Here is a 15,782-nt window from a genome sequence, read left to right as displayed (position 1 = left end):
ATAAGACTACTGTGTTATTATCATACTCATTTCTGACCATATATAATCTAATATCCAATTAATTCGCAATTGATTCTGGGTCCCAATACAATCGGAAAACGGTGCGCCTAGGAGACAATTTCACCTACGGTCAGACCGCACTGAATATGCCCAAACTCGTCTGATCTTGGAAGCCAAGCACTGCAGGGCCTGGTCAGTACCTGGATGGGGAACCACCAGGGAATGCTAGGTACCGTAGGTATTTTACTCTCCAACAGTTTAAGCAACTTGGGACTCATTACATCAATCTGATCTCAGGTCAATAGCATTTGTCAGATTATATCGGACTCGAGGTAGTGACCTCATTCATATAAATTCCTGATTAGAGAGGTTATGTATGAATTTTCTCCATATATGAGGGTTCATTTATTTTCGCTCACCTATATTATAATTTTGCCTATAACAGGTACATTGGTACTGGCAAACACTTATGCTCTTTAATTATTAATGCCAGCTCTCGCTTTTTCTTAAGTATATACAGGTTGACTATCCCTTATCCAAAATGCTTGGGACCAGAGGTATTTTGGATATCGGATTTTTCTGTATTTTGGAATAAATGCATACCATAATGAGATATCATGGTGATGTTACCTAAATCTAAGCACAGAATGCATTTATGTTACATATACACCTTGTACACACAGCCTGAAGGTCATTTTAGCCAATATTTTTTATAACTTTGTTCATTAAACAAAGTGTGTGTACATTCACACAATTCATTTATGTTTCACATACACCTTATACACACAGCCTGAAGGTCATTTAATACAATGGCCCTCATTCCGAGTTGATCGCTCGCAAGGCGATTTTAGCAGAGTTACACACGCTAAGCCGCCGCCTACTGGGAGTGAATCTTAGCTTCTTAAAATTGCGACCGATGTATTCGCAATATTGCGATTACAAACTACTTAGCAGTTTCAGAGTAGCTTCAGACTTACTCGGCATCTGCGATCAGTTCAGTGCTTGTCGTTCCTGGTTTGACGTCATAAACACACCCAGCGTTCGCCCAGACACTCCTCCGTTTCTCCGGCCACTCCTGCGTTTTTTCCGGAAACGGTAGCGTTTTTAACCACACGCCCCTGAAACGCCGTGTTTCCGCCCAGTAACACCCATTTCCTGTCAATCACATTACGATCGCCGGAGCGAAGAAAAAGCCGTGAGTAAAAATACTATCTTCATTGTTAAATTACTTGGCGCAGTGCGAATATTGCGCATGCGTACTAAGCGGAATTTCACTGCGATGCGATGAAATATACCGAGCGAACGACTCGGAATGAGGGCCAATATTTTTAATAACTTTGTGTATTAAACAAAGTTTGTGTACATTGAGCCACCAAAAAACAAAGGTTTCACTATCTCACTCTTACTCAAAAAAGTCCGTATTTCGGAATATTCCGTATTTCGGAATATTTGGATATGGGATACTCAACCTGTATTAATAAATGTTAATTTTTAATAATCTCATCATTACAATTTTTTCAAGTGTGCTCAGGAAAAGGCCTATAGTTGCTTTTTTTTGGTTCTTTGTTCTCTCTAAAGGACCATACTTGTTTTTTCTGCTTGTTAGCACGCCAGCCACGTTTGTGAAAACCAAAAAGGACAAAGAGGGAATAATCTCCTAAGAGAAGCTGTCCTCTTCACATAAATACGGAGAGCCCATACCACATCCAAAGAACGCTCTTTGGAGGATAAACCTGGAGAGGTAAAGGCCAGAACCACAATCTCTTGATTAAGGTGGAAAGATGACACCACCTTAGGCAGATAACCAGGACGAGTTCTAAGAACCGCAAGGTCATGGTGAAAAATCAGAAAGGGTGACCGACAGGACAAGGCACCCAAGTCTGAAATCCATCTAGCAGATGCAATAGCCAGCAAGAACAAGACCTTAAGAGTAAGCCACTTAAAGTCCACAGACTCAAGAGGTTCAAACGGAGACTCTTGTAAGGCATCCAGAACAACCGACAAATCCCAAGGAGCCACAGGCGGGACATAGGGAGGTTGAATCCGCAAAACACCCTGAGTAAATGTATGAACATCAGGCAGAGTCGCAATTTTTCTCTGAAACCATATCGACAAGGCAGAAATATGAACCTTGAGGGAGGCCAGACAGATGAAGGCCCAAGTCCAGGCCCTGTTGCAGGAAAGCCAAAAGCTTGGCAGTATTGAACTTGCATGCATCATAATTGTTAGTCGCACACCAGGCGAAGTAAAAATTCCAGACCCTATGATAAAGCCGAGCAGAAGCCGGTTTACGGGCCTTCAACATAGTTTGAATGACCGACTCAGAAAACCCTTTGGCCCGCAGTACGGAAGCTTCAAGAGCCACACCATCAAAGCCAGCCGGGCCAAATCCTGGTAGACATCCTGGACGCTGCGGAAGCAGAAGAGGACGCTCTATCAATAGACCCTGCATGTCTGAGAACCAATGCCGTCTGGGCCACGCCAAGTGTTCCTCCTTCTTGCTTGAACTTCCGAATTACCCTGGGCAGGAGTGACACCGGAGGGAACACGTACGGCAGTCGAAAGTTCCATGGAATTGCCACTGCATCCACGAACGCTGCTTGCGGATCCCTTGTCCTTGCTTCGAAGACCGGAACCTTGTGATTGTGTCGAGATGCCATCAGGTCTACATCTGGTAGACCCCACTGTTCCACGAGGAGTTGAAAGACCTCCGGATGAAGGCTCCACTCTCCGGCGTGTATGTCCTGATGACTGAGGAAGTCCGCTTCCCAATTCAGGACCCCTGAACACTGCCGATAGGGTTGGCAGATGGTGTTCCGCCCAACAAAGAATCTTTGACACTTCCCTCATGGCTTTGCGGCTTCGGGTGCCGCCTTGATGATTTATGTACGCCACCATGGTGGCATTGTCCGACTGTACTTGAACAGACCTGTTCTGTACCAGAGGCAGGGCCAGTGTCAAAGCATTGAACACTGCCCGCAATTCCAGAATGTTTATCGGGAGGAGAGATTCCTCCCTGGTCCACCGACTCTGAAGAGAGTGTTGCTCTAACCGCGCCCCAACCCCGCAGACTGGCGTTCATCATCAGAAGGACCCAGTTGGAGATCCAGAATGGACGACCCCTGCTCAGTTGTTGGCCCTGCAGCCACCAAGTCAGTGACAGACGGACCTCCGGAGTCAAGGATATCATGTGAGACCTGACCCGGTGAGGTAGGCCATCCCACTCGGAGAGAATTAACCTCTGCGGAGGGTGGGAATGAAATTGAGCGTACTCCACCATGTCGAATGCCGACACCATGAGGCCTAGTACTTGCATCGTCGAGTGTATCGACACACGTGGGCGAGAGAGGAAGCATCTTATCTTGTCCTGAAGTTTCAGGATCTTTTCCGGAGACAAAAACAACCGTTGGTTCTGGGTGTCCAACAGTGCTCCGAGGTGCACCATGCTCTGAGCAGGGACCAGGGAAGATTTCTTTTATCTGTGGGTCACTGGAAGATGATTGTTTTAAGATTAGATCTTGTTAACCATGGGCCTAATCTCAGAGCTGGCCCTAACCAATATGATGCCCTAGGCAAGATTTTGGCTGGTGCCCCCTAGCACCACCGCTAGTTCTACAGGACATGCCTGGCATGAGTCAGCTGGCAGCTCTGCTAACATTGGGGCACCTTTTGTTTATGAAAATGCATCTTATTTGCATTACTATGTGGCTAGGATGCACAAGCAGCTTTTGCTGATTAAAATGATATGCAGCATGCCTATATTCTGTGTGCAACTGCGGCTGTATCTGCATACAAAATGCTACATTACAGTGATTTCCACAGAATATAGGCATGCCGCATGTCATTTTAATCAGCAGAAGCTGCTGGTGCCCCTAAGCATACCAAATGCCCTAGGCAATTGCCTAGTCTGCCTATGCCTAGGGCCGGCTCTGCCTAATCTAGACCTGATCGTAGCAGTAACTTTGTTTGTAGATGAGCAAAACCATGGCTGCTTTATTTTTACAATTTAGATTTCAGTTTGAACACACCCCACCCAAATCTAACACTCTCTGCACATGTTACATCTGCCCCCCTCTGCAGTGCACATGGTTTTGCCTATCTGCTAACAAAAGCCCTCATTCCGAGTTGATCGCTCGCTAGCTACTTTTAGCAGCTGTGCAAACGCATAGTCGCCGCCCACGGGGGAGTGTGTTTTCGCTTTGCAAGAGTGCGAACTCCAGTGCAGCCGAGTGGTACAAAAACATTTTGTGCAAAACAAGACCAGCCCTGTAGTTACTTATTCTGTGCGATGATTGCTGCGATGAAGGTCCCGGAATTGACGTCAGATACCCGCCCTGCAAACGCCTGGACACGCCTGCGTTTTTCCAAACACTCCCAGAAAACGGTCAGTTGACACCCATAAACTCCCACTTCCTGTCAATCTCCTTGCGATTGGCTGTGCGAATGGAATCGTCACTATAAGCAGTGCAAAACAACGATGCTCTTTGTGGCCGTACGACGCGCATGTGTATTGCGGCGCATACGCATGCGGAGTTTTGCAGTTTTTTTACCTGATCACAGCGAGCGATCAACTCGGAATGACCCCCAAAGTTGCTGCTATGATCAGGTCTGAATTAGGCCCCATGCTCAATGCTGTATCTGAACTTCATTTTCCATATATGCAAGATCTCACATTTTTCTTAGTACAGTAGTAGTGTCAAGGGCTGCAGTGGCTATATTTCACCCTTAAGCTGGCTACACACTTGCTTACTTCCCAACTGTCCCGATTCCAGTAGGACAGTCACACTATTCAGACACTGTCCCGCTGTCCCATGGGGGCAGGTTGGGAGAGCCTGTGATCACCGCTGCTCTGCTATGCAAAGCAGTCAGTGAGCACTGAATAGATGTCATCCACAGGGTCTACTACACTTGGCCAGCAGTCGGGAACCCGGTGCCCAGCATACTGGTGCCAGGATCCCAACCGCCGGAATGCCGGCAGCGGGGTGAGCGCAAAAGAGCCCCTTGCGGGCTAGGTGAGCTCACCACGCTGCAGGCACAGTGGCACGTTTATTCTCCCTCCAGGGTTGTCGCGGACACCCCAAGAGTGAAAATACAGTAGTTGGCAGTATCATAGCGGTTGGGATCCCAGCGCCGGGATCCCGACAGCCAGGTTATTGAGTGCCACCCCATCCACATGTGCATGGAATCTTACAGTGCAGGGAGGTGAGCAGGAGGCTGGCCAGCTGCTCGGTGAGTGCTGGGCAGGCCCCCAAAATGAAGATCTCGGGGGTTGTGCAACAAGGCCACATCTTCTCCATCAAAAGGCCACGCCCCACCACTCAAATCCACACACCCTTTTCAGGCACGGGCGCTCCAGGTCCCGATTTAACTGCATCAAAAGTTGGGAGGTATTCACTTGTCCAATTCTCAGCAGATCAGACTCCAGAAAAGACTGTTTATACAATCCTACTGCAGACCTGTTGCAGATTCTACATTCAATGTACACACTTGCCCAATTTTTCAGCAGACCTCCAATCTGTGGCTGCTGAAACAATCTGCTGAAAAAATACATTTGGCTGTGGGTAAAGGGGCATTTAGTAATAATAATTGGGGGAAAGGGAATAATATTTCAATAACAATGGTCAAGGGGAGAGGTTGAGAATTGTTAACATCCCGGGGAATAAAATAAATAATAATAATATTAATTAAAAAAGTGGACCCCTCAACCTTATTTGGTAATGGAATTTAGCAGGAAAAACCAGAGTAGGGTTCTCCCTAGTTTCCAAAAGCCAGTACCAGGCTAAACCAGCTAGAGGGATAATATCATAGCAGAGGGATATTTGGTGTAGGGATCCTACTGTCATCTCATTTACCAACCGCAAAACTGGTCAAGGGTTGGAATTCCTTGAAAAGCGGGGACCGCAAAAAATAAAATGGGGTTCCCCCTCCCGAGCATCAAATAGCACCCCCGTTGGACAACCAGCACCCCTGCTGAAAGTCCTGCACCCCTGTTGGAAGTGGGTGTAGACTTCATGGTACCCCAATATTGTTCTTTACAGACAGCCTACAGGTCCCGGCTGGCTAGCTTTGTCATGCAGGGACTTGGAGAACGACAACTGCTAGCATGTCCGAAACATCAAGGGCCTGATGGCACCTGTAGCCTGCTTGTAAAGAAAATATTAAACTAAAAAGACACAACACCTAATATTGAAATAATTTATTGTGCAGCACTTTCACCTGGGGGGCTCTTTTGCATGGCTGATGCCTCCCCCAGGGCTTCCAACATCTTCATCATCTTTAAGCTCTTTTGCATGGCCACCAACTCCACAGGGCTTACTGCACCGGTGGCATTCTCTTCTTCTCTCTGTGGGCGGGATGTAATAACCTCCCCCCCCCCCCCGCGTTATTTGGCTTTTCTCATCGCTCTTTGTATTATCTTTGTGGCTACTGGTCACCGCTCCGCCCCCCCCCCCCCCCGGCGCTAGTTGTTGCTCCCCCACGCTCCCCTCCTTCATTCTCCTCTCTGCCATCCACATCGTCACCGCTGCGGCCACTGACTCCTCCGCTCTCCGTAGAGCCTGGTCAGCGCTGCGCTCCCCCCGTCAGCTGAGCATGCGCACTTGTCACAGCTTCCTGGCAGACAGCTGACAGAGGGAGCGAAGCGCTGACCAAGCTCTGCGGAGAGCGGAGGAATCTGTGGCCATGATGATACGGATGGCAGAGAGGAGAATGAAGACGGGGAGCGTGAGGGAGCAAGGGCTAGCGCCGGGCAAAGGAGCGGTGACCAGCAGCCGCGAAGATAATACAAAGAGCGCTGAGAAAAGCCAAATAACACGGCGGGGGAGGTTAGTACATCCCACCCTTTATCTTGGAGGCAGCAGCCTGTAAACTCTTTTGCATGGCCGCCGCCACCGTCAGACTGACAGCTGCTGCCTCGCACAGGCTATTATAAGCTGGCACTAGGGGGCAGGGCGATGATACGGCTTACCACGATTGGCTTGCCGCGGCCAACTTACATTTTTAAACTGGGAAATGTTGCTCTAATGGCTGTCAGTGATCCTTCAGGATCCAGGCCCGTCACCATGCCCACTGCGTCTCACCACCATGTCCGCCACCACCGTCAGATCCTGCAGCATTAGCAGATGGTGTTAGGATCCCTCTGGATCACTCAATGATTCCACACTGACAGCGTGCAGAGCTCCCGGAACTGGAGATGGGTCGCCTGCTCTGGTCTCAGCAACCTACACACTTGTCATGTGGTCGGCGGTCGAGTCTCCTGGTTTTTAAGCATGTTTATAAAACTAAGAGACCTGACAGGCATCATGATTGGGGGAAAGAACTGGTCGGCGGAGGGTACACACTTGTCCAATGTTGGACAAACCAGTCGGTCGGGAGTTGGCTTTGTACCCAGCTTTAGTCTTATGTATGTGGTTATCTACTGAACTGCATAGCATTTGAAAACCAAAAAATAATAATTGACTAGATGTTTACTTAATCTGGCACTGGAACTGGGAATTGAAGAGAATAGTATGGAAAGCATGCTTAGAGATAGATATGCAGACTAGAGAAGTGACATAGGGATTGATGTATTAAGCAGTGAAAAGAATGGAGAAGTGGACTAGTGGAACCAACCAGTGAGCTTCTACCTATCATTTCACAGAATGTACTTGATAGATGTTACCTCAAAATCGTATTAGTTGCTATGGGCTTCTTCTCCACTAGTCCACTTCTCCACTCTTTTCACTGCTTGATACATCAACTCCATAGAAAGAGGAATTGTCCAGCCAATTGTAAAAATTAACACTTGAAGACCAATTAGCCCTCCAAAAGGAAGGAGACCAGCATTGTATACTAGCCACAATGAAAGGGTAGATGAGCCACATTGAAAGGGTAGATGAGCCACAATGAAAGGGCAACCACAAGCTAGGGTAGATTTATTGTTTAGATTGGTGTCTCTATTGCACAGCAGCCACATGGGCTGGGGGAAATATGGAATACTGGACAGGAGAGAATGGTCTTTTATTTATACACTAGGTGCTTCATCGCGCCCTACGGGCGCTCTTCACACCGTCGGAAGGGGCTGCGCCCCTTTAACCCCTGCAGAGACGCGGGGCGTCAGGGAGGGGACACAAAGACGCGGGGCGGCAGGGAGGAGACAGACGGGGAGGGGACACAGAGATGCGGGGCGGGGCCACAGAGACGCAGGGAGGGGACACAGACGCAGGGCGGGGACACAGAGACGCAGGGTGGCAGGGAGGGGACACAGAGACGCAGGGTGGCAGGGAGGGGACACAGAGAGGCGGGCGGCAGGGAGGGGAGGCAGATACGCGGGGCGGCAGGGAGGGGACGCAGAGACACGGGCGGCAGGGAGGGGACGCAGAGACGCGGGGAGGGAGGGGACGCAGAGTATCAGGGAGGGGACGCAGAGATGTGGGGCGGCAGGGAGGGGACGCAGAGAGGCGGGCGGCAGGGAGGGGAGGCAGATACGTGGGGCGGCAGGGAGGGGACGCAGAGAGGCGGGGCGGCAGGGAGGGGACGCAGAGGCGCAGGGAGGAGACGCGGGGCAGCAGGGAGGGGACGCAGAGACGCGGGCGGCAGGGAGGGGATGCAGAGACGCGGGCGGCAGGGAGGGGACGCAGAGACGCGGGCGGCAGGGAGGGGATGCAGAGACGCGGGCGGCAGGGAGGGGAGGCAGAGACGCGGGGCGGCAGGGAGGGGAGGCAGAGACGTGGGCGGCAGGGAGGGGACGCAGAGACGCGGGGTACCAGGGAGGGGACGCAGAGACGCGGGCGGCAGGGAGGGGATAGAGAGACGTGGGGCGGCAGGGAGGGGACGCAGAGACGCGGGCGGCAGGGAGGGGACGCAGAGACGAGGGCGGCAGGGAGAGGACGCAGAGACGCGGGCGGCAGGGAGGGGACGCGGGGCGGCAGGGAGGGGATAGAGAGACGTGGGGGCGCAGAGACGCGGGCGGCAGGGAGGGGACGTAGAGACGCGGGTGGCAGGGAGGGGATGCAGAGACGCGGGCGGCAGGGAGGGGACGCAGAGACGCGGGCGGCAGGGAGGGGACGCAGAGACGCGGGGTGGCAGGGAGGGGACGCAGAGACGCGGAGCGGCAGGGAGGGGATGCAGAGACGCGGTGCGGCAGGGAGGGGATGCAGAGACGCAGGGAGGGGATGCAGAGACGCGGGGGGCGGCAGGGAGGGGACGCGGGCGGCTGGGAGGGGACGCAGAGAGGCGGAGCTGCCTGTGCACTCTCACCTGTGAAGTTGGTGTAGCGGCCACATTAGCAGGCGTGCTGTCCCCCGTCTCTGGCCTGTGGAGCCGGCAGGCCAGGTCCTGTGGTGTACAGTCCGGGTCTCTGGGGATGGTGTGAGGCAGCGTTGTGTTCGGTGTGCGGAGGAGGCAGCGGGTGTCTGTACCGGCGCAGGGGGGGCTATGAAGCCTTCTCCTGCGCCACCCGTCCCACCTGATGTGTATGGCGGCGGCGGCAGCAGTTACAGGCGCGGGTGATGCTGCGCCATAACTGCAATCTCTTCGTCCGTTGTGCGGACGGCATCTGGCGGGACAGTAGGTCCCAGGCGCGGCTGCAGTGCGGGAGCTGGCGTTGGGTGTGTGTGGAGGGCGGGAGGGGTGGAGCGGCCTGCGGCTGTCTGGTCGGCCGTGGTGCGGGCGGCGGGGCCCGGCCACCGTGTCCGTGGCGCGGCTGGCTGTGGGAGGTGCTGCGGCGGGTGGGTTCGGTGCGGTGGGTTAGGCTGGGCAGTGCGTGCTGGTGAGTTATGCAGGCGTCGGGGTCGGGGGTGTCTGGACTGTCAGTGGCTGCATGTGGGAGCTGCTGGAGGGAGGTTTGGGGTGTGTGGTGTGGGTGGCATTGGGGTGTAGGTGGCACGGGAGGGGTCTGTGGTTACATGGCAGTGTGGGGTGTCCATGCCCTGGTGGCTTCTGGCTGGTGGGCGGATTATGTATCTGCAGCTCCGTCCTGCTAGTGGTGTGCTGGGACAGGGCAGGAGCTGCTAACTCCGCCCACCACTGTGACTCCACCCAGCGTTAGAGGGCCAGGCACAGTCACAGGGCAAATATATAGGAGATTAGACACAAGAAATGAGGCTTGAATGGCAAACTTTACATCAAGAAAGATTCTATATTGTACACAAGCCAACAGAAAACTGTATTGTACACTGTTCAGCAGAGAATATGAACTGTACTGTACACTAGCCAGTGGCAGATCCAGGAGGCGGCTATCAAGTTGATTGCCACATATAACTCACATCCCTTTTCCTGGCAGAGTAGTATGGCCTGTGTCACGGGTTATGTATCAAAGGGTCAAAAGTCAGAAGGTTGATAATGTCTAGGCTGACATCAAATGGTCAACATGCACAATGTCGACATGGTCAAAAGGTCGACAGGGATGAAAGGTCAACATGGAAATGATCAACACATGAAAAGGTCAACATGAGTTTTTGAGGGGTTTTTTGTGTCAAAGTTTCCCTTCCAACATGTGGACCCCCAATGAGTGCACCGCTTTGCTTGGCACAGGTTACCATCCTGAATTGTAGTCCACGTGGATGCTAAAGAATGAAAAAGTCCTAAAAAAAAAAAAAGCAAAATATGCTCATGTCGACCTTTTCGTGTATTTTCCTTTTGACCATGCCGACCATATGTATGTCAATCATTTGGTGTCAACCTATTCAACCTATTGCTTGTGAACCTTCTGTCGACCTATCACCTGGATACCCGAGTCACGGACCCCGGAGGTTGTGGTAAGAGTGATGGAGCTGTTGGTTGCAAGTGCTCTCTCCTGGATCTAAAAAGTGGTTATGAACTGCATATTAGGTACCAGAGAATATATGCTTTATATTGTTAATTAACCACCTGAGTACGTTTTTATTTTGTATTGTGCATACAGTAACCCACCAGGGAATGGGTCTATATTGTACACTAGTCACCAGATAAAAGGCCTGGAATTTAGGTATAAAAAGTTAAATGAATAAATGTAAAGTACAAAAAAATCATAATAGGTCAATACAGATTACGGGTGTATGTAAGACACATTGCATCTATGATATGATACATCCTGACACATCTCCCTCTCCCCCCCCCCCCCGCACGACGCGCTGTCAGGTCTCTGCCGGCGCCTGTCTCCCACCTGTGCCTCCGTCTCTGCAAGGGACTCGGGAGCGCAGCTCCCAGCTCCCGGTTCTCTCCTTTCAAACTCAACCACCTCTCTCTGCCCTGGATGCCGAATGGCCACCCCCGCAACTCGGGAGCCTGTCCCGGCTTACTCAGTCTCCCTGCGCCCCGCCAATCGCTGCGAGGAGCTTTGAGAGGAGGAGAACGCACTCGGGCAGGCTGCAGTTTTCCATCCCCTGACTTGTGAGTAGCAGCACTGTATATTTAGCCACATATTATGTATATTTTATCACCAATTGTGAAAGGGGGACAATGTCTGCCGTAATGTGTAATAAGGGGGGCGCTGTCTGCCGTAATGTGTAATAAGGGGGATGCTGTCTGCCGTAATGTGTAATAAGGGGGACGCTGTCGGCCGTAATGTGTAAAAAGGGGACTGTCTGCCGTAATGTGTAATAAGGGGGATGCTGTCTGCCGTAATGTGTAAAAAGGGGACGCTGTCTGCCGTAATGTGTAAAAAGGGGACGCTGTCTGCCATAATGTGTAAAAAAGGGGACTGTCTGCCGTATTATGTGTCAAAGGGGCTCTACCTGGTGTAGTGGCGCTACTGTGCAGCGTAATTTGAATAATGTAGACTACTGTGCACCGCAGTATGAATTGGTATTGTTTTGCGGCCACGCCCCTTCCCCATGAAGCCACGCCCTTTATATTTACCGCGCACCTGCGGCGCGCACTGCCCCTATCTTACATAGGGGGGGGGGGCGCCAATGACGTTTCTTGCACACAGCGCTAAAATGCCTAGTTACGGCACTGCTTTGCAATCACAGGACTCTGCGCATATGCAGTATGACACATACACCACAGTGGACACTGGGAGGGATCCAGTTGGATTCTGTTTAGAATCCCAAGAGTTTTGGCCACATTTTTGCCCTTAGTACAGCCTGCCTTGTGAGTGGTGGTCCAGTATTTTGGTTCTTTTTGAACAGTCTAAATTATGTGTGAATTTAGCCATCTCTCCTTCATCTTCTCTACCTGATAATACTAACTGCACAAGGGACCTCATTCAGGTCCGGTTGGATGTACGCCCTGATGCGCACAGTACCGATGTTCAGTACTTTGCACATTCTATGTGTGACCTGATCTTTGCACATGATCCATTCTGTGCATGCGTGAATAAGTCCTGCGACACAAGTCACAGGGATGGCATCAGATTCTCAGTGATTGACAGTCTGATGCCATTTTGGGGCGGGGAGGGGGCAGCGACGGACTCCGTTTAGAAAGGGGGGGGGGAGGCCAGGGATCTCCATTATTGCACAGAGACTAACTGGCCTCTTCGATGGGTGTCTTGTGTGTCCCCATGGGTGCTGCAAGCTGCCCAATGGTGTGTGAGTGATCCGTTGCTACATCCTGGCATGCAGGTCGGATCGCTACGGCAGCAGGAGGAGTCTACTTGTAACAGACACCTCCTGCTACATCACCATCCAGCGCTATCACTGCTGCTTCCAAGAAAGCAGCAGTGATAGCTACTCCTACCACATCTGAATAATCCTCAATAGAATTATGGGAAGAAGAATCAAGGAGAGAAATCAATATATGGTGGTTTATATCCTTCTGCTCTATTGTGTACTGTATCTTGTTACACAGAGACAGTAGAACTGTGTTACTGTTATGCCACATAAAGCACATAGTATGCACTTACCCCTTCTGCCTTTACATCTACAATAAATGAGTTCAAGTCATTGTCAGTTACACGTCCGACAACTACGATTTCATCACCCTCGAAGTAATGCTTGAAGTTGTTCTTAGTGAGGTCAGCTACGGAATTCTCAGGATATTGCATTTCAATGTCCATCAATGTTGGGTTTGCGATTTCCCTATAAAATCCCTAAGGGTAAAAGAAAAAAGAAGAATGTTGTTCAGCATCGTGGCGCAACAAATAACCAAAACTGGTTCATTAATTGACATTTTTATTAAATAGTAAATAAAACGATTCCCCTAACACATTCATTAATACCCCTATCACATCGCCAAAATAACCAGAGTTATTACCGGGTTGTTGCCGGGTCAGCCCAGGTCGAGGTGCAGTGTGACCCGGTATATTCAACCCAGGTCTCAGAAAAAGATGCTGATTGGCTGTTTATGTGTCTGCTCAGAGCAGTCCCCGGCCCCTCCTTTTATTTCCTTTGAAACCTCATCAGTGTGAGCCAGAAAAGTCCATTTTAAATCACATCACAGTGTTTAACATGGGTGACCCGGGTTCAGTGTGAAAGGCACCAACCGGGAATAACCCAGGTTGAAACTGCAATGTGAAAGAGTCTGAAGCTGCTTGGAACCGGGTCGGGCCCAGGTTCAAAAGCTGGGTCCGACCTGGGTTTGCGATATGAAAGCGGTATAACACAGGGCAAACTAGTAAGGTACTGAGGGTAATTTGTGAAACACAAAAAATCCACTGCACAGTGTTGCACATGTACTGTTTTATGGCGGATGATGGTGACATTTGCGGAGGACCAAACTGATAAAGCTGAATATTTATCTTATATAATACCCTTTATGAGGTCTAAGAACACTGTACGCTATTTACGTATGGAGTACCGTAAGGGTACGCACGTTGCGTAGCAATCGCTTAGCCGTAGTCGGGACGCTCAAGCGTCACGTTCGCTCACGGCCAAGAGATCACGGGCAGGCACGCTATTGGCTGCTGACTAACGTAATGATTCACTATAGCGTAGCGGACGCTCGGGACCACGAGGAGATCACCAGCGGCGCTGAACGCTAACAATGTTAAACCTTTGTATCTAAACCATAAACAGTATATTATGCAGTAAAACCTTAGTGTATAAATAGGGTGTAGATGCAACCTTGTATAACCTTATTAACTCAAAAGCTGTTTGAGCGCCACCGACACTCTGAGAATACTAAACACTATAAGAAATACACAGATATCTGGGCTTAGGGTCCAACGCCTAATAAATATATATTATAAATGATATACTTGCAAAAGAATTAACACAATACAAGTCATACACTACAATATAACATAGACTACCTAACCAGATAACTACACAGGAAATACAATACAATACAATTACGTTTTAAGGGAAAAATAAGAGAGAAAGAGGAGAAGAGAGAGAGAGAGAGAAATTGGCCCACAATAACAAGAAGATCAATATGGTTGCGGAGAAACACTTACGCACAAAGGAAACGATCGCATGCGCCTCTGGACATCCAGCTCCCGATTTTCAGCAATGATAACCGTTGAAGAGTGAGAGCTGGATGTGATCGGCTTGTCTATTTATGCCCCACACACAATACAATTCAATGGTCCCTACAATCTCATTGTTCATTGGACACAGGAATTCCTCCTCGCATTATAACAAAAGGTCATAGGTTGATTCATACAGGTGGGCCGTGACTATTTCCAACAGCTCAGGTGGGAGGGAAACTGGGTTTCCCGCCGCATGGATAAGTAAGTGCAAATACAGTAAATGTTCATAAACTTCTTATGTCCATAACTATTCGCACGAGCGATTAATCTGCTTCAAACCAACACCGGAATATTGCTAATTAAATACCCTTCCGATGGGTACTAAACACCACTGTATTACTCCTGTCTGACCCTTCGTATCAAACAAAGAGGGATTTCTCTGTTCATGAACATTCTATATTAACCAAACTTTCAGAATCTATCAAAGGGACCATGATCTACAAAATACATTATATAGTGGAAATATGTAATGATTGAGTCGCATGCTACGATCACATAAACTCTACCGTAAATACGCATACCGTGCGCCTGCGGGTGCCCGCGACTGTGAGTATGCGCACGTACGGGAGAGCGTACGCATGCGCAGCATGGACCTGTGTGAGGTGCAAATATGGTAGTGTGCATAGAGATATTTTTCTGACTTTGACAGTCCACCCTTTGGCAGTCAACAATAACTGCCACCTTCTAAAACATTTCAAAAAGAGAAAAATATATGTCAGGGGTTAATACATTTACATGGTTGGGTAGGGGAGGAGAGGAGAAGGTAGGAAAAAGGGTATGACCTAGTGAGATAGCAGAAGCATGTGTGTATGAATCCGTGCTTGGGGGTCATGTATCATCGTGCCGTACGTGTTTTAAATCAAGCTTCGAGGTATTGCGAAGTATACATTTGAATTCCTTCTTATCCCGTGGTACGGGTCTGTGGATGGGCTGTCAAACTTTACCGAGCTCTTTTCGGCTTTGGTTGTAACAAAATGGGGGAGCACATTTTAGTTGATGATACATGAATGGGGGAGATATGTGATTGCTGATATCTGTGCCTGTATTCCCTATCGACTATGTGTGTCATTACCTGAGGGTTGTAGAAATGAAGAAAAGACATAATTACGGTAAATGCGGTGGTATTCTATGTCAGGTAAATGTACATTCGTCGATTGAGGTCTTGTTTGGTGTCTGTTGAATGCAGTCTTCTTTGTGCTTTTGCCCATAAGGTGCGAGCAAAAGCTGTCAATGTCCATAGATTTACAAAAGTGTTGGGCTAGCGTAATTTTAAAATTTCTAGGGAAACTGGGGGTCCATGGCATAGTTCATCAAAAATCTGTGTATCAGGTTGTCAAAACTTCTTCTTTAATCCATCTGTTGTCTATATATCGGCTCATCAAATTCCTCGTCCAAGTGGGTCTTTTTACCTTGG

The 15,782-nt window shown here is 49.6% G+C and overlaps 1 protein-coding gene and 1 pseudogene across 1 annotated transcript in view; one reads left to right on the top strand and one right to left on the bottom strand.

Moving 5' to 3' along the window:
* Positions 1–15,782, bottom strand: part of ITIH3 (inter-alpha-trypsin inhibitor heavy chain 3) — a 401,722-nt gene that overhangs the window by 100,776 nt on the left and 285,164 nt on the right. The window contains exon 12 of the mRNA XM_063940620.1: positions 12,803–12,988. Within this exon, the coding sequence (XP_063796690.1) occupies positions 12,803–12,988 (186 nt within the window). The remainder of the gene's footprint in view (positions 1–12,802; positions 12,989–15,782) is intronic.
* Positions 123–241, top strand: LOC134962722 (5S ribosomal RNA; annotated as a pseudogene).

The sequence above is a fragment of the Pseudophryne corroboree genome, chromosome 9 (genome assembly GCF_028390025.1).
Source record: "Pseudophryne corroboree isolate aPseCor3 chromosome 9, aPseCor3.hap2, whole genome shotgun sequence".
NCBI classification, from domain to species: domain Eukaryota; kingdom Metazoa; phylum Chordata; class Amphibia; order Anura; family Myobatrachidae; genus Pseudophryne; species Pseudophryne corroboree.
The sequence above is the reverse complement of the archived record's forward strand: the minus strand, read 5'-3'. Positions and strand labels throughout refer to the sequence as shown.